The sequence below is a fragment of the Mycteria americana genome, chromosome 1 (genome assembly GCF_035582795.1).
Source record: "Mycteria americana isolate JAX WOST 10 ecotype Jacksonville Zoo and Gardens chromosome 1, USCA_MyAme_1.0, whole genome shotgun sequence".
NCBI lineage: Eukaryota > Metazoa > Chordata > Aves > Ciconiiformes > Ciconiidae > Mycteria > Mycteria americana.
In genome coordinates, this window is record NC_134365.1 from 71308898 (window position 1) to 71328636 (window position 19739).

The window sequence follows — 19739 nt, forward strand, 5'->3', positions numbered from 1 at the left end:
CCCTTGCTATAGGACCTTCTCAGTAACTGGGAATATATTTCAGCTTGTACTGTCCCAAGAAGGGGTTTTTCAGATTTCGGGAATGCAAAGGGGTAGGGGGGAAGTTTTAGGTCAAATCACCAAAACCACAGTATCTGATTCAGCAAAAGCCATGTTTGACGTCAGAATGGGTTCCATTTTTGCTGATTTTTATTTTTTAATTTTTCCTCAAATGTTTGCATGTTTTTCATTCAAATAAACCAAATTCCAGATTAATTTGTGAGGTATGCTGCTGAATACTTCCTTCCTTTCCCCCTGGAGTGGTGTAGTGGGTTGTAGAGCCCTTAGGAAGCCTTTTGACTGTTGGACTTCCAGAGCTTCTGGAATACCCTTGTATCAGTATCTTTCACTAACAGACCACTTGCAAACACTTACAAATTGCCCTGTTGCTTTTTCCATGTGTAAATGAAGGATATCTCATTGTCTCATTATTTTTAAAGCTCTGCTGCTTTATTAATAGACTTGCTGTTTTTATTGTTTGGATACTAGAAACAAATAAGGTTGCCCTTGTTTTCACAGTTCCTTTTTTCCCCCCCTCTGGTCTGTATTTACTTTTCACACCTCCTATTCAGAAAAGAAGAAATTTCTTTTGCTCCTCCTTCACGTCCTACGTTCTTGCATTCTTAAGAAATGCTTTGTATGACTTTCCAGGTTTCACCCATTGAAAAAGCCTGGAGCCAACCTCTCCAGTATGCCAATCTTTGCTTGTTTGCTTTGCTCACATTATACCTTCTTTCTCTACTTGGGTGTAGGCTTTCTTTGGCAGGAACTGTTCTACTGCCTGTGTCTAACACAATCCTGAATAGTTGCTAGAAAAGACGTTTTTAATGGGTTTTTATTTAAAAAAAAAAAAGACTTAATTATAATTTTTTGAAGGATTCAGTTCTATTGGCAGATTGGAATCTTCCAAAGCACTGGCACTTTTCAAAAAGGTTGAGTATCACTAGACCCCCATAATTTAAAAAGGATGCAATTCTTGCATTCTCTTGGCTGCATTTTTCTTTGCTGCAACAGCCAGACCAGAATGTTTTAATATCTTAGCCCTTTATTGAACGTTTCATTCCAGCAACGCTTCTCACTTCTTTCAGCTATTGCTCAGTTTAACTCTTCGATTCAGATAGTGTTGTTCTGAGGCTAAAATGCTACTAGAATTTTTTTTTTTTTTTTTTTGCTTTTAGGTATCTTTAGCCTTTAGTCTTGTTTATGCCATCATCATTTTAACATCTAAATATTGTAAATGAGTGGAATATTGGAGAAGAAAGACTGCATAAAGTACAATCTTAATGTCAAAAATCATTGACTACTACAATTTAATTTACTTAGCAAACAAGAAGTTCCTAGCCTAAAATTCAATCCACAGCTCTTGAGTACTGATGACAATCTTAATTTCCTAAAGAAATTCACTGCTCTGTCTTTCAGATAACCTCTCTCTTCATCCTAAACCTTTGTACTGAAGGAAATTTAGCTATAGTTAACCCCTTGCATACCAATTTCAGGTAATGCTCTGAACACCAACAGAGTGATGGGTACCCAAGAGAGGCCTGTGTCCTTCACTGGTAGCATTGAGTAGGTCTTTCTGTCCCCAGCTTCTTATAAATGAAGATATGAATAGCATGTGCCTTCTGGAGCTCTGAATTTGGGCTTTGTGCCAGTGTCTACACAGGACCTGAATTTCTCCTTCATTTTCTGGATTAATCCCCATGAAGTGTGGCAAATCACTGCTCAAGGGCCCATTTCAGTACAAAATAAGCACATCCCTCTCTGGCTTTGGCCACTTTGAAATCAAGCTTTTGTTGACTGAAGGCCCAAATTATATGAAAATCAAAAATACACCACATATAAGCCAGGCAGGGCTCTGAAACATAGATTTATTATTGTCTAATTTAGTAACGCTGTTAGAAAACAGCTTTGTAATTGATCAGTTTAAAGGACATTCCCACAAGAATGTAATAGAGTTCATCTTGCCTAAATGACTTAGAAAATTTGAAAACAAACCCTGAATCTCCTTGCAGCCACTATTTTAGTTTTTTAAGGAAAAGTGAGGTGGTGGGCCCATTACTGTAAGCAATGGAACCGCACCTAGATCCAAAGTTGCTCTGAAGTTTAATGCCCAGACATAGCCTTATTACACTTATGACCCTATTTTGTTCAGATCGATATTGCTTGTAGCTCTGAGAGCTGCACTGAGGATGCACCCTAATTTATACTGGTGTGAGTAAGAGTATGGTCGGTGACAAGCCAGATTCTGATGTTGTCTTCTCATTTTGGAAAGGCTATTTTCACCGTAGTGGTCGAATGGGGGGTACATGTAGGTGTTTTTTGGGGGGGTTGTTTTGGTTCCCCCTCCTCCCTTTTTTCCTGGGGCCGTCATCTTAAGCAAGATTCTTGCAAAGATGAATAGATTGCCTATCCTTAAGTTTGGAGATGGACTGCGGGGGGGAGGGGGAAGAAACGACAGAGGATGTGGCCTCAGGTGCCCCTCTAATCACTGGGCCTGAGTATCTCGCGGGACAGGATGAGTTCTTCTCCACCCCTTGCAGGCTTGGACCTGTTCCTAGAACCTCTGAAGAGCTGTCCGCATGCTTTATTCTACCTCCTGAGAACAGCCGTGAGGAGGTCTGCGTTGTTTCCTAACGCTGCGTCTGCTGCTGGTATCTGGGTACCGGCTGCAGCTCCGGGAGCTGTAGCTCCAACACAGCCGCGACCGAGGAGCAGCCGTCTCCCGCGGAAGCCTAAAGCCCCGCGCGGGGCCGGGCTTGCCCGGGGCAGGGTCTGGCCCCGTCCCTTCTCTGCTCCGTCAGCCACCCCACCCCCCGGGTGTTCGCCGCATTTCTGTCCCCCGATCGCGGCAGGGGAGGCAGCCAGGAAAAATGACGCTGGGGAGGGACTGCTGTGCGCGTTGGCGGGGGGCAGATGCGTTTTTGCCTGCCGCCTCGCTTCTCCTGCCCGCGGAGGGGAGACGCTGTTGGGAGAGGGAGAGCGGGGGGCGGGGCAGGGCGCTGCGGGGGGAGCGAGGGCGGCGGCTGCCGGCGGGGGCTGGGGCTGGGGCCGCTCCCGCCGCGGGGACCGCGCTCCCGGAGCCGGCGAGCGGCTCTCCCCTCCCCTTCCCGAGCAGCGAGCGGCGCGATCGCCCAAACTCCTGAGAGGGGAGACGCCCCCCGCCGCCGCCGCCGCTTCCCCTTCCTCCTCCTCCTTCTCCTCCTCCTCCTCCTCCTCCTCCTCCTCCTCCCCGCCGCAAACCCCAAATAAAAGGGGCGGGGGGCGGCAGGATGCGCCGCTCGGCGGGGAGGTCGGCGCCGCCGCCGGCCGCCTGATGCTGCCGCAATTCGCCATTGCCGGGCACGGCTTGGAGCCGAGCGGGGGAAGGCGAGGGGCAGAGGCGGGGGGCCAGGGGGCAGAGGAGCAGCAGCCCCCCCTGCCCGGCCGCCCCCGCGGGCCGCGGCCGCCGTCCCCCCCGATGCCCGGCCGCCGCCGGCGGGGGGCCCCGGGGGCCCGCTCCTGCCTCCTCTGGCTCTTTGTGTTGCTGAAGGTAAGTGCCGGGGAAGGGGAGGGGTGCGGGTCCCCACCACCCGTGGGCACCGAGCCCCCTCCGCGCCGCCTTTGTTGTGCCTTCCCGGCGGGGCCGCGGCGCCCGGGCAGGGCCGGGTGGCTGTGCCCGCTCCGCCTCTCCCGCGGGGCGCCGGGGCAGGGGCTGCGCAGGAGCCGGGGCAGCCGCGCAGGATCCGCGTGTGGATTTGGCGGGTGGGGGGGAGCGGCTCGGTGCCGCCCCGCGGTGCGCGGTCCGACGGGCGGGCAGCCCGCTCCGCCGTGCCCCGCGCCCCGGGGCGAGATGCGCCCCCGCTCCCGTGTCCCCTCCGAAAGTGCCAGCAGCCCGGGGGAGCTGCGGCGGCGCCTCCTCCCATCCTCCGCCTCCTCCGAAGTTACCCGGTTCGCAGCGGGGGTGCCGAGAGAGCGGCCGTGTGCCCTTGCGGGGGTCTGACTGCCCCGCGGGGCCGGGCCGTGGCGGGGCGCCGCGCTGTCCTTCAGCACCGCCCGCCCCGGCCCCGGCCCCGGCCCCGGCCCCGGCCCCGGCCCCGGCCCCGGCCCGGCCCGGCCCGGCCCCTGCCGCCGCCCGGGGAAGCTGGCTCCGGGGAAGCGCACCCCGCCGCGACGTGTTCCCCCATCAAACGTCTCTTACCTTTCATGCCTCCCCCCGCAAGAGAACCGATGTGAAAACGGAGCTAACAAAGGGGCCGGGGGGTATCGTGTCGGTTTTATCGTGGCAGAATTTAACGTCGCTTTCTGATCAGTACCGCGCTACGTTCAGGCTCAGCCTATCTTCTCGGCAGATTAATCTTTCAAAGTTCTGCTGAATCCTGCAAGCTTGGTTTCACATGACATTTTTTATCTTTATGCTTTCGCTTCTTTAGTGGTTTCTCAAGCATATTTAATATGCTCCGTGCAACTTCTAAAAGAAAATGTATGTACCGTCTAGGCGAATACCACTGACTATAAATGTCACTGCCCTAAAGTACAGTGTTCAGCACTACTAAAAACTTTGTTGTATATTTGTCAGTCACTGTTAAGGAAAGCTCCGCAACTAAGGACCTGACCTTTCAGAGTCTTATAAATGTAAATGTTCTATGGAAATCAGCAGGACTCCCTGTGTGAATTAGAGTTTGCAGGATCATGTCCTAGAACAGCAGTGGTGTCACTTCTAAAATTGACATTGCATTGACAGAACTATTTAAAGGGAAGCTTTCACAGCATCTGTTCACATATAGTAGTCAACTGTCAGCTGTCTCATTTTCATAACTGCTGAAACATACATTTATGCAACATAAAATGTTAATATACAGACAAAATTTTGTTCCTTGGAATTTGTTTTTTTTTTTTTTTTAATTTTTATTTTTAAGAAAGTAAGGCTGTGGCTGTTATGGCCCAGCAGAAGGATGAAGGTTCTAGTTTGTTCTCTAATATAGAAGTGCACACAGTTTTAAGTAGGTGTTTTATCCCACAATCACAGAGTTCGTATTACTCTGAATCCTGGCTTTTTTAAAAAATCAAGGTGTTTTGGTGGTGGCTAGGGTTTTTTTGGTGCTGTTTGGGGGTGGGGTTTGGTTTTTTTGTTTTTGGGTTTGTTTTTTTTTTTACTAGCAGTACTGTGACAAAAATTACTGTGGTAAAGCAAGACAGGAAATAGGTAGTTTAAATTTTTAAAAACTATACTTGTAAAATAAATAATAAATCTCAATAAATTTGGTAAGGTTTGAAGGTAGCCAAGGCCTCAGGTTTTCATTCTGTTGGGAAGTACCCATCACTTCTGAGCCAGATAAAACTCAGACAAACCCAGGACTGGAATGACAAAGAAAGCTGATAAGCATTAGCAGAATTTTGTAGTGTAAGAGAAGGTAAAGCTGTAGCTCAAGATAGAGGTGCATTGGTAACACCATGTGTGACTGGATTATCACTTTGGTTAGATAGCAAGTCTACTGTAGTAAGTTGTCTTGTACGTTATTATAATAAGAGGAGAACTGAGACTTCAGAGGATGCTCAAAGTAAATGTGGTTACAGGAAAGAAGCAAGAGCAGTGCTTGTTTCAGATCACTGGAACAGGACCATTTTCCTGAGCCTGAAATTCAGTGAGTTTTCTTTAATGTCTGCGTATTTTTCGCAGTGACAAATACTCGAAAACAAGTAATTTCAAAACAAGGCATTTCCCTAGTTTTGTGCTGTTTAGTTCTGCCAACTTGTTGAAGCAATACTAAAATTATCCAGCCTCAAGTTATTAAACTGATGTTTCACCTGGCAGTTAATCTCACTGAGAAAGCAGCGGCGTTGAACTGATGAATCTGAAGACAGGCAAAACTGACGTCTGCGTGCTTGCTGTTTCAGCGTTAGCAGCCCAAATGTCAGTTGCTAAGCTGTATCTGCTTGATGTGGCCTTGATGCCCATCTGGCAATTTGTAAAATCATCAGCAGACTTTGCACAGTGATAAAACTGCTCAAAGCACATTTTCTCTTCTCTTCCAATTGTCGTATTTCATGGTGTGAAGTAATAGTGCCAACTTGTTCCCACTCCTGACATTTTCTGAGGTTGCTGGTACGGTCAGTGACAAAAGGAGATTAAACAGAGATATTGCCCACTGCATGTCATGTGCCTGATATTGTTGCCCACGGGCTAGTAATGTCTAGTCCCTTCTTTCACGGTGTGATGTGAATGCTTTCTATGCTCCAGGGTAATACCACAATCTTTTTTGGAAATACAGCAATATGATCTTGAACCTTTATCATTCTCTCTCTTCAATGGTTTTCTTCTGTGATGGCTAGGTACAAACTAGCAGAAGAAAGGCATTGTGTGCGAGCTCAGATATTAACATGGATTTACAGTACTTGGGAGAGGGACAGGGCTGTGTCTTGCTTCGGAGAAAAGCCTCCAACCATTCTGCTGTAGGAATCTCTTATTTAATATATTGCTGTTTTGCAATGGGTCTGCGTTCTCCGGTGTTTCAGTCTGAATGGCTGGCAGGTGTAGTCTTTAGCAGCTTGCTTTGTAATTGTCTCGTTTTGGTGTGGCCAAGGCATGGCTGATTACAGCTGAAAGGAAAAGCTGTACTTCAGCTAAATAAAGAACAATAAAAAGTAGACACATTCCCTGATCCCAGTGACTGATGTTATCTTTCCTATCTCTTCTAACTGCAATCCAGCAACCTTCCCTTAGTCATGTCTACACTGAGCTTTGACCAGTTGAAGTTCTTCCCTGGATTGTGTGACCGATATGTCAGACGTCCCATGCTGTTAGTAGCTTGCACCTGGGTGATTTTATGTTTCCTTGCTGCATTATTTGTGTGGGACAAGGTAGAGCTTACGTAGAGGACAAAAGCATCTTAAACATGCCAAACCTGATGCTGGGACATCATTTACAACCTGTTACACCTCCAAGAGGGTCTGACCAAAGCTCTCAGTAGGAAGACAATGAGAAAACTGGTTGTCACAGTAGTTTCATGTATGAACTAAATAGGAGGGATGACACTCTTCAGGAAAATTGTCTACAAATACAAATAAAAAATGCATCTCCCATTTCCAGGAGACTGAGGTCTTTGTATATCAGTCTTATATATGCTCTTCAGGGTCTGCATGTAAAGCAGCAACACCCTCTTTCTTTCTCTTAGCAAGGACAACTTTTTATGTCTAGCAGGGTAGACTTTTGTCCACTACTACATCAGTTTATGGAGTTTGGTGTCATAGTGAAGTCTAAATTCAGGTTTACATGGACCAAGGCATTCAAAGAGGCATTCTGGACCAAAGGCATTCAGGACCAAAGGCATTCTGTAAGACTTTACTCAGCACAACCTTACCCAACAAAGGAAATATGTTTCTATTGGTGTAATTTTCAAGAATATCTGCATCTAATGTTAATAATCTGAAGCAAAAGCCATACCATCTGCCTCTCTCTGTGGGATAAACCTTTTTAAGAGAAAGGCTGATTTCACAGCTGGGAGCCCCGTGCTTCACCACTGTTTCCTCCTGGCTGGGAAAAAAAAAAAAAAAAAGGACACAATGTGAATTTTGGTACGGAGTCCTTTTAGCATCTCTTCTCTCTCTAAGAGATGCTGGCTGAAGCTGTTATTGAGAAAACAAGTTTGGTTTTTTTCCTCATGACCGTGTCCTACTTGTATCAAAATAAAAAAACCCTATCTTACCAGTTCATTTTTGTTTGCAAAACTAATGTAAGGTTTCCTCATGATGGGACGGACTCAGAGGAGCTACTGAGGTGAAACAGTCTGAACTTTTCCGCCTACCGCTAGTCTAAGACTATCCAGGCCGTATAGGAGAGAAAAGCGTCCCCCCAGCAAAAACATACACTTTTTTTTTAAACAAAGTTTATTATGAAAGGTCATCCTTAGCCCAAAACTTCTACAAGTCATGTTCTCTCTCATTTAATTATTTTCATGGATTATTTCTAGACCAGGGTGATTCTAGAGGGCAAAGCTAATGAAGAGCATGCTTGGATGCCAACTCACATTTACAGAAGTGTAGTAGGCACTTGCAAAACCTTCTCTGCCAGTGGAATAAGAGTCTGCTATTACTCTTTGGCAAATTTCTGACTTCATTGTGGTGAAATGATAGTGGACCGTTGAAAGAAAAGATCTTTCACCCCTGCAGGAGTTATGAGCCCCAGACTCAAAGTGCACGAGGTCAATAATACAATTTCTAGGTTGTATCACCTCAGTCAGAAGCTGCACTCAAGGGTGATCCCTCATTGGGGTTAAGGCAGGGACCATGCTGAATAAAGACTTACCTGTGAGGATGCTGTGGCAATTCATTGAAGGGCTCAGCACACAGAGGGTGTGCTGACTGAACTTGAGAAGCCCACTAATCTCTGCGTTTCTGATGTCACCACACAGAGCAATCCAGGCAGATGATGAAATGACCTTACAGAGCTTCGGAATGAGTGTTAAACTGAACGAAGTCTTGTGTAAACCCATCTTGAGACTTATTTTACTAGACAGTCTCAGCTCTGGAGGAGAGAGCTTTTTTTACTTAGGCATATGGGTCAGGACAATAAATGTCAAAAAATAAAGCTTTGAAAACAGGTCTTTTTGCTGAATAACTTAAAAGGCTCATAGTTAACTTTGGTTTTAAGTGTTTAAAATTATTTGCCTTTTCCATTGGAGAAGTATGTATCATTTTTGTCATCCTGAGGACTCTTATCTTCTGGTAAATTAGTGATGGCATTTTCATTACTCAAGATTTTAAAGATTCTATTCTTGTAGCAAAATGTAATTGGTTGCAGTGTAAAGAAAAAATCAAACTTTGATAAACATTAAGAATGTTTTAAAATTAAAATCTTTATACAGAGCTTAGTATCTAGGAGTCTACTAAGAAAATGAAGAGAATGGCTTATTTGATATGTTCTGCACACAAAAGCCATTACAATTTTTTTTTTATTAAGCTTCTATCAATGTATAGTTGAAAAGAGGAAAATCTTTATGAAAGAAATGTGGCAACACATACTAGCTGCCACATGCGCAATGTGTAACAGATGAATAGAGAATGGGAGGTACTTGAAACAGAAAGGTTACCTTGCTTTTCATAGCACTGTATAATCTTGAATGAATACAGCCAGTGAAGGGAGCAACTCCGAAGGAAGAAGTCTGCTCTCTTTACGGTAAGCCAAACATGATGCATTTCATTTCTGGAACTCCTGCATTCTTACGCTAGGAAATTACAGTAGCTTTTAAATGAAGGAGTTCCAGAAATAAAATGATATGCATCATGTCTGGCTCGCCATAAAGATAGCACATTGTACCAGAGCAAAAGCAGTATGTGCTGTGCTCAAATTACTATGGTTATCTTTGCATTTTCTCTTCTGTTGTATGCGTGTATTTAGAGAAGAAATGCTTTACAGTAAGCATCGGTGACGGGGAAACTTGGTGACACAGCTGATAGTAACAGGGAAGAGAGCTATCAGGAGACATGTTTTTAAGGGAATTAATACACTCAGCTTTCCGTATGCTGGTCTTGAGGTGGTAGCATGGACATGAGAAGAGAGTATGTGGGATAGGCAGTGTGAATGGGTAGAAAACATAATGTTGGGGATGGAAAAATTCAAGTGGGACTTTTAAGCACAGGGATTGAGCACTTCAGAGGAGCTGAATGGAGATAACAGAAGTCAGCAACTCTATGTACTATTCTATGTCAGCCAGAGATTTAACACGAGGTAGCTGTTGGATAGATATGAACCTCTTGGAGGATAAAAATCCTAAATTCCTTTTTAAGTACTTTGGGAAAACCAGATAATGTTGCCTGTCAATCTAACAGCTGTGATTTTGAAATGATTGGGCCTCAGTGCTCTTTAGGAGGTTGAGACATGGGTCTTCTAGTCATGTCAGAAGGGTTTGAACAACTGTAGCTCCTTTGTGTGCTACAAACCTGTAGGTCCCAAATTTAGTTATGTTGACTTCCAACTATATAATGCAAAGGCCAAGTCTTTGGGATGAGAGGTAGGTCCCAGTCACTAAGCTGTCGATGAGGTCAGCAACTCCTTCAATTTTAAGAGCTTTCAATGATTTCCTTGACACATCCCTAGAATCCACCAAGAAGGGGCTGTTCTTCAAGGCTGAGAGGAGTCCCTAGAGCAGACCACAGACTGTCCCAGCTGCCTTGTTACCTTTGTGTAATTTGCTGTTTGGCATGTGTCTGTTAGCTGCACCACAGCTTTTCAGGATCATTTCTTCGTTGTTAATATGGAAGTCCTTTTAATATGGAAGTCATTTTAACATGGAAAGTCTTTACTCTTCATTGACCTATCAAACAAGAAGGAAGGGTCTAGTTCTCATTCCACTTACAAACAGCAAAGAAATTTTAAACTCGAGTAAGAAAAAAACAAAGCAAAAAACCACCCAACATCCAATTAAAATATAGTGAAGAACAATAGAGAGAATTGGTGGAAGAAATTCCACAGAAAGAATGCTAATTAGTGTTTTCCCAAAGTACTGCAGGGCAGACTTAAGAAAAAAATGAACATTTTCCAACAGCAATGAAATTAATTTATTTATTATTTGCTTAGCACTGCTGTGCCTAGCTTTGTTCTGTATGCAAAATATCTGCAGACTCTGCCTGAAGTCTGAAAGATAGACACATCAAAATAAGGATGCTCTAGATAACTGAGAAATGATTACCATATATGCCAGTTGCTGGTATTCTCCAAGGGGCGCGATACCTTCCAAACAGAAATAAGTCACAATTGCTTCCCCCTGGAGCTGAGCAGAGGTTTTTTTTTTTGTTGTTGTTGTTTGCTTCTTTTGTTTTTATTCGGTATTGATTTCTACAGGATGTTGCTCATCAGAGCTTCTGGACATTTACATCAGTTTAAAACATCAAAAATTAATTAATAATCAATGTGACTTTAATCCCTTCAAAGAGAAGCCATTAACCTACAAAAAATGCTATAGCTCACAATAGTTTCATGAAAGTAACTGTAAGCAGGGCAAGAGATGAGAGAAACATCACTCATATCTTTTTTTTTTTTTAAGACAACTTTTATTCAAAACAGAGAACACAGCTAATATTTTATTGCAGTCTGCTTAGTGTAAATTAGGAGGTTTGTTTTTCATTAATTTTCTTTCTCTAACTTGGCTGCCTCTGCCTAATCTTGCACTGATATTATCTTGAGTCATCAGTGCCTGCTTCTGAGGGAAAGATTATGATGTCACAAAATCAATATCAGAGGATCCTATTCTGTAATCCCTTTTCAGGGAAGTCCATTAAATCAATGCTTCTCCTTCTGTGAGTAATGACTGTAGAATCAAGCCTTCTAATTTCGCTGTGTGAAGGAATAAGGAGATGGGTTGGGATTTTACATAATTAACTAGCAGTTATTAAATACAACAAGAAAAATTATGACGTTTTCTGAAGGATAAATGAATATGTAGTGAATGCTTAAGTGTATTTCAGAGTGATCTCTGGTATAAAATTACTTCTCAGTGGGTTACAAAATAATGTGTTAAACCAAAAATGCTTTTTTATTTTTAAATCTTTTTTGAAACTAACTCAAGACTCCATAGGCTCCAAAGCCCCATCAGGTTTTCTCAGCAGCATTGTGGGAAAGCATGAAAACTACAGAATGGTGATACCATATGATGTCACCAGCATTTAACGGAAACAGAGGCACTCCATGAATACGGATAATAATTTTGTCATCTCACCTGTTGTTTATGTGCAACATCGACCTCTGTTAGCTGGAACCAGAACTGATGGGTTGCCTCTTATTCTTAGGATGCTAGGAGCTATCAGAGAGTCTACTGTGCTTCTGGGAATGGGTCCAAAGGAAGTCAATGGAAGTCTTTATGTTGCTTTAAATGGGCTTTGGATCAAGCTGTAGCGGGAAGACCTGCAATCTCAGCCGGGGATGCTGTGAAGTTTGACGTGCAGCACAGAGCTAACGGTGACGTGCCAGTGACCTTGGGCTCGCTGCAGTGTTGGTAGTGCAAACTGGAGGCCACGGGATGGATTTGATTTTTAGAATCTGAGCGTCTGATAGCTTAAAGAAACTCTGAATCAGATAAATCTTCAGCAGTTTTCTTGCTTAGGGAGTAGCTGTATTGGCAAGAATTGGTGCGTTGTAATCTGCTGCTGGAGCTAGTGTAATAAGAGCACGCTTGAACGCTTCTGCTCTTACAAGAGGAACTTCTTTGCAGGAAACTTATGTAACTAGTGCTACACAAAAATAGGGTGGTTTTCTCCAGGCAGAGCCATCAGTCTCCTCTTTCTCTTCCTCTGCATATTTCAGGGACTGTTCAAATAAGAGTTCGGATTTAAGTACGTTTCAACCTATAGCGACTTTTGCTGGCATTGCTGCGTTAACCCAGATACCTGGATGGCTGGAAACCAGATTCTGCATCAATACCAGGTACTTACTTGTATATGGATCTGAACAATAAAGCTGGTCCCTGCTTCTTTAATAGGCTACCTGAGTCAAAATCGATACCAAAACCCAATGATGATCTGGGGCCTTTGAATTTCAGAACATAAACTCTCATCCTGCTCTGCTCAGGTGTGATCTGAACATAGCCATTATTTCCTAGACTCTTTCACTTACACTGTTCCATTTAACTACCCAACAGCAGACTTCCGTATCTGTGATCACACAAATGGAACCAGTTCAAAATATATTCACATGCTTATCTGAAATGCAGAAAGGAACCAGAATTTGGAAAGTAATTTAAGATAGGTGTCTGGAAAATAATTTTTCTCTAAAGGGCAAATGCACAGCCAAATTAAGAGCTGGCAACAAGTCCAAGTTATGTATTGAGTAGCAGAGCTGCTCTTGCTTGGAGGAATTCATGGTGGAGTCAAATCCTCTGAATTCCTTCCATGAAGAAGAGAAAACTAGATGTGTTCTTAGAAGTACACACAGAGTAACTGTGGAGATTAATTGAGCTCTGTCTGTTTCTACATGGACATGTTCCTCTTTGGTTTAAGACTTGAGAATTAGAGGGGTGAATAGTCAAAAGAAGTTGACAATAGCAGCAAGTAAAAAAAAAAAAGTTTTGGCCCTTTGACTACAGTGCTTCGCAACAGCTTTAAATGGGATATGCATCCATATCTGCTGCATATTGTAAATATTCTTTAAAAAGAAGATACTTAGTTTTTCCTTTTGATCATGAATGACTCGAACTTTGCAGGAGCCTTTTTGCAAAAGTAACATGTCAGAGACCAGTTGGCTATGGTAGACATCATGCTTGATGCTGGGACAAAGCAGGTTTTATGTGGTGGCATAACCGCCTAGCTATCAGATACCAGTTTTTCCTGGTAGGCATTACTACACCAGGTGATGGACAGTCGCAAGTCAAGATATTAGTAAGTGTCCAGGTGGAGGAAACAAATTCTGGAATGTCTGTTATAAGATGCATGAGCATTCGGCTTGGAGCAAAGACAGAATGCCTTCCCTATGGCCTCACCAGAAGGACTGGTGTGACTGGAATAGTTGCAGGTGACATTATTTCATACACAATTAAAGTATGTTTGTGAACATTATGAGGTTAGGAGATAAAATGGAGAAGAAACAGAAGCATTTTGGAACATGCTGGAACATATCTTGCAGGCTTTGTCTGTTCCAGTTACGTACATGGTTATTTCTGCATCCCTTTTCTTTCTATACCTAACCTTTAATACAGATGTGACCTGTTTGGAGACTGGCTTTAAGTCATGGTATCTTGTAATGGTTGTATAGGATCAACTGTTCATGGTCAGTATGTACTGTGGAGGAAACTCATCTGCTGATCAGGATATTTTTTATCTTTATCTGCAAGATTTTTTCTTTTCATTTTTTCTGGAGGTAGGGATTTGTTGCCCTTATAAGTGCTGGTTATATGATTAAAGCACATGAGGGCTAGTGGATAGCTGAATTAGCATTAGTTTTAACTGGAAGAATCAGTCATTGAAATGTTTGCCATTGAAATGTTTAGAATAATATGATTTGGTTTTCTAAGCTGATAGTTTACCATCTCTGCATTTGTCAGCTGCCCTGTAAGGTGTATGGGTCTCATATGGTGCTTAGAAAGAAAGGGTCAAATTTTCTCATGCTTAATTCCCAGTCTGATAACTTACTGCGTTGAGGTTCAACAACACAGCAGAACTGGGCTTGCAGCAAGCTATCTTCTCTAGAGCAAGGAAAGCCAAGGGCTGCTGCGTTGGACTGCCTGCAGATGCAGCAGTACGGCTGCAAGTCAAAAGCAAGGAATGATTCTCTTCAAAAATGGTGAGGCAAAAGCCTCATGTTATAAGCTGGATGTGGTCTGGCTGGATATCACTGGACAGCTTTATGTTTTGCTGCCCACTTTTTGGACTATCATAGGCATCTTCTCATTTATCCTTCTAGCTGGCTTTAGGCTGACAGTAAAGCTGATATTCCTCGCTCCACTGCATAGCTGGGAGGGTGTACAGGACACGCTGCCCAATTACGGCATGTGGGGAAAGGGGGGAGCAAGAGACTGCAACAGGCCAGTGGAGAAAGCAGCCGATTCAGAATTGTCCCCTGTTGTCAACAAAATGGCAAATGCTGTAGTACAGAGCGGGGACGCTGAACATCTTTGAGGATACAGGGAAATGTGTAACTGTTTAGAGTCATACAGTAATTTAGGCTGGAAGGGACATCTGGAGACCATCTGATCTGAGCCTCGGCTCTAGGCAGGGCCAAGTAGGTTGGGGGCTAAGGGCCATGTCTGGATGAGTTTTGAGTATCTGTGAGCATAGAGATTCCACCACCTCTCTGGACAACCTCTTAGGGCCCTGCAGGAAAGGAATGACAGTCAATTAAACCTTTTTAAAAATCATGAATTGGGACTCAGAAAAGCATGAAACTGTTTTATTAACCTGACTGGTTTTTTTTTAAATTAATTTAAGGAAAAAAAAAAATTTTAGGCTATCTTTCTTTGTAGAATTTAAAACTCTAGGTTACAGTCACAAGCTTTTTGCTGAACTCTGCTGGTTTTCTTGCATTCAGCAGTTCCTTGGAGCTTGAGCTTTAAATGTAACATCAAGGATAAAATTCTTAGAGCTGCCATTGTTAGAATGTGCCTTAATTATTATCACTTAAACTTTCTGCAGAGTCAGGCAGGTATCTGCCATCACTGCACATTCATTTCATAGGTTCACATTTCTCAAGAAGGCTTTTTGATTGAGATTCCTCCCCCCCCCCCTTCTGACTTAGGCTTCTGGGAGGAGAACCATAGCTTCATATATTTTACAAGCTTAGGTCTTAGGAACCATTAAAAGCAGGAACCATTAAAGCTTCACCGTGGGGATGCTTGTGAGCAATGTGAATTAAAGGCTGTTGGGGCAGGGCTGGCCTCTGTCCTAGCTGGCTTAGTGCTGGAGCAGAGGAATCAGTCACCACTGCATCCGGTTAGAAAAACTTGTAAAAATCAAGGTGGAAAAATACATGTCTCAAGGGAATATGTCGAATGCTTTCTGGAAATTTCCCTTATGCTTTTTGTATTGATAACTGAACCACTGCTCCTAAAATCAATAGAAGATTACAGGGACTCGATACATTTAATGAGCTCCAAAGGAACAGTTACTTTGGACTGTGATTACAGCTTCTGCTGCCTGACGCCGCATCATACTAGCATTTTATTACTAATGATTTATAATGTTGGAGGATAGAAATGATTTATAATGTTGGAGGATAGAATGAATTTGGTGATTCATTAGTTTTTTCACAGATTTTGCCTTGAAATTATGTTAGCTCATACTTTCAGATGTTTACTAGTCCATGCTAGAATACAGATTTCTTTTTTTTTAATTATAGGATACAGAATAGTGACAAATACCCTGCCACACCCAGACAAAAAAAAACACAAAAAACCCCAAAACCCAAACAAAAAAAACCTCCCCCCCCAAGTCTAAAAAGTCCCTAAGATGGTCATTGTTCTATGGCCCTTACTTCTTCCAGTTCTGTTCTGTGAATCCTGATTTCCAAACAATATCACCATAAAAAAGCCTTTTGCTTATGGCTTTAAAAAGTCGGATCTTCTAGTAAGTAACACAAAAGCATATCTTACAGTTCCAAAATAAAAAATAAAATTAAAAAAAAATTCTCATAATGTCATCTGTTAGAGAAGCAAAATGATGCTTTTTCCCTGAAGACCCTACAATGCCAGATTTAATTTATTTTGGGAAGGAGGAAAGACTATTCTGCGGAATGTGCTTACCACTTGTGAAGTGAAAGGTGTCGGCAGAGAGTGTGAAGATATCCTGGAGAACAGAGCTTACACAGAACCAGACGAGTTTATAGAAAAAGGAAAAACCTCTGCACTTCTTTATATTTAGCATAAAGGAAATGGATAGAAGGGCTTTCGAGATATCATGCATGGCCTAGGGCGGATCAGCTGTGCTCAGACGGTGGGTTCGGAAAGTTCAGTTCTCTCATCCCAACTCTTTTCAAAGCTAGGTTTAGTTATGCCGAACTCTCTGGCCTCCACTGCGCAGGGAGGGTGGTGTGAAGGAGGAGACCTTGAGGTCCACTTCGTGCGCTGCTGTGCCCAGCAGAGCTGCAGGGCATGTGGGAAAGGGCTTCAGACTGAAATGCCTCTGCCACAGAGCCCCTCGCCTGCAACGCAGTTTAAATGCGCGATTTCAGTTGATATTAGTAATTTGGAAGGTTTATAGAGTATTGAAACGGGGATTGTCTGACAGTTGCATGTCATGTGGATACAGGCGTTTCACATATGCTCTGGTTTTCCACAGTGTGTTGTTTCTTTGTGTCTTTTACAAGTTTAAAGAACAAAGTCTAGTGGTCTCAGGTGATGCCTGGGATTGATCCTTTATGTTTTTGTCCAGAAATGTTACCCCCTCTTCCTACAGGACTATGTGATGGATGGCTGGTAATTGCTGGATGCCCACTGTGAATTTTTGCAACGATAACAAAAAGTCTTTTTGCATTAGGAGATGAGCCCCAACCTGAACGAGGGGAAGCAGATGGACTGCAGAGATGTGTTTGCATCCTGCACCCAGGAACGCACGTGCTACGTTAAAAAGGCTAATAGAGGGGAAGGGGAGTGTCGCCTTCTGCCCCCTGATAAATCCATCTCTCTGCTGTCAGAAATGGCTGTGGAATGGGAGCTCTGGGATTTTTCTCTGCTGAAATGGTCTAGTCTCATTTATCTCTTTTCCTCATTGCATATTGGCATATTCCTTCTCTGCAAGTATTTATCCAAAGTCTTTACTTGCAGTGTCAGACTAAAGGTCATACCCATTTTTTTTCTCTCTTCCTCTCCTTTTTTATTTAGTCCCTCTGTTTCTAAAGATGTCAGATTAAATAACTGACGATTTCTTCTGATGCCAGAAGGCCTTCACAATATGCATATTAGGGTTTAGTGTATTTTTCTTTTCTGCATCCCAGTGCTTTCAATTTGTATGCAGAGCCATCCTCTTACTATGAACTCCTATGCCCAGAGCTGAGGATTATGTTCTTATCCAACATATGTACTCAGCCTGAAATGCTAAATCTCTGCTATTAGAGGAATGGAAAGATGTTATGGTTAAAGGAGCTATGTCAAAGTAACCAGTCAGATCAAACTATAAATCGTTTCTGGTGAGAGGCAAGATAAAGATACTCCCTGAATGTTTGCATCCCCTGACCAGCACCAACTCATAAATTTAGATATTGCTATTCTGACTGTGAGGGATTAAACAGATATGGTTTTTAATTAAAAAAAAAGAAAAAAAATCAGTTTTGTGGCAGTGATGGAGGAGTCTCTGCGGATGCTGTTTTCTACAGGAGCAGTCAGATTTTGGTAGCCTGTAGCGTGGGGACTGTGGAAACAGAGGGTGACAGTGGCATAGTGGGGCCTGGGTTGTTCCTCCGCTTCTTCAGCCAGCCCGGTCTCACTGGGAGACCAGAAACAGTTCCTGGAGGACTAAACCTGCTGGTGTCCCTGTCCCGTCCTGGCCCTATTGCAACAGTTCAGGTAGGAGGAGAAGAGAGGGCAGAATATCTCACCTGGCTTTGTAGCTCCCCCCGTAATATGTCAGGAGATGCCCGCTGATGTTGGCTGTTGGCGCGTACGGCTGCAGCGCAAGGGTGGCTTTGTGGCAGAGCAGGTGAAGGTGGTGGCAGAGACCTGCCCAGGTGTTGGGGAGGATCCAGCTGCTCTTACATCCCAGTCTTGCCTGCCTGTGAGTGATGCTGGGGCTCATGGAGGGAGACTTGCTAACATTGCCATGCTAAAGGTGCTCTTCTGTCCCTGCAGCTCTCCCCTGGAGAAGAGTGCTGTATCTTCCCATTTTCAGAGAAAGGCAGCTTTGCTGGCTGGAGAGAAGAAAGCAGCACCATGCTTTCAGCTGGTCCTTTCTCTTTGAGGTTGTTTGTATCCTGAAAGGGAGGAAGCAGAAATTGTGTCCTCCTCCATGGAGCAACTAGACTGTGCTAGTGCATCCCTCTGATACACAACTGGTACAAGCCACAGAAGGATTGCTATGGTACCTCAGCTCAGATGTTTTCTGAGGGCTTACGTTACCATTCACATTATCACATTGTCATAACAGAGTGCTGACTGGTACCTAAAATGCTGGTGGGGAGCTTGTCCATGGATAAGCTGCAGTCTAATCCGGTTTTCAGTTTGTGAAACTAGGGTCAGTACTTGAGGGGGAGAGGACGACCACCTCTGAGGCAGCATCTTGTTGGAGAGTTGGAAGATATTCCTAGGAAAGTGAGAAGAGACAAAGAATCTTTTCCTTTCCCTCATGAATTAAATACTAGATTTTTTTTTTTTTACAGTAATGGGCAGAGTGTGTGGATGTTTTATTTATTAATGCTGTGCAAAAAATATTGTGGAGGTTGGGTATTCTGAAGGTTTGAGAGGCAAAATAACCATTTGGATTAACTGACAAGAATTATTTTGTAGCTCTTGCTATGACAGAAAGGCCTGAGAAGCTTCCCAGCAAATATTTCGATTCTCCAGAAAGAACATTTCAATCCTAAGCTTTCAGCCCTCTTTAAATAAAAGAAAAATGGAAGTAGGGACAGTCAGTCAAGGAAAATTCAGTAACTTTAACAACCAATTGCAGGTATTTGCAAATGGTTGCAATTGTCTGAGATCCATATTTTTCAAAGAATAAAATACTAGCCCATTTCTCACATTTATCCTTTCTAGTGTTTGTCCCCTCGCTATTGTTTCCTTGTCCTCTTTCCTCTCCAGCCCACTTCTTCCCCTTCTGTTTCACCTGTCATCTCCTCCTGTCATCTCCTGCTGCCATGCTCAGCCCTGATTCTCCTCCACTCGTGCCTAACCCTGCTCAAGACCCTTTGGCTCACACCCAGACTCTAACACACCTTCCTCACCTAAACTGTGTAACCTAATTTCTCAAGTATTTTGCTTTTCACTTCTATGTGAAGTTGTATTTCTCCAGTAAACATTTTGGATTGCATTTTATAACAGTTAAAGAAAAGGCTTCTTTGCACACACCATTTGCAGCCATTTAGCCCAGCTCAATAGTTAACTTCCAGTAGAATGCTAAATAGTCACAAAAAGACTATGATTACATGAAAAGACTATTTTAGTGAAAATAGCTGCTATTCAAATAGAGATAATATTTCTCAGGGAAAAAAAAGGGCCAATTACTGTGCTTAGTCACCTACACTGTGAATTCAAATGAACTTCATCTAAAGCAATGGTGTTACACTCATTTTTACCAAATGTAACTAAAATCAA

General features: G+C 43.3%; 1 protein-coding gene across 1 annotated transcript in view; it reads left to right on the forward strand.

The window, feature by feature from the left end:
- Positions 1 to 3352: 3352 nt before the first annotated feature.
- PTPRO (protein tyrosine phosphatase receptor type O) overlaps positions 3353 to 19739 on the forward strand; it is a 154100-nt gene continuing 137713 nt past the window's right edge. Inside the window, 3 exon segments of the mRNA XM_075491720.1 lie at positions 3353 to 3472; positions 3474 to 3513; positions 3516 to 3568. Of these exon segments, the coding sequence (XP_075347835.1) occupies positions 3353 to 3472; positions 3474 to 3513; positions 3516 to 3568 (213 nt within the window).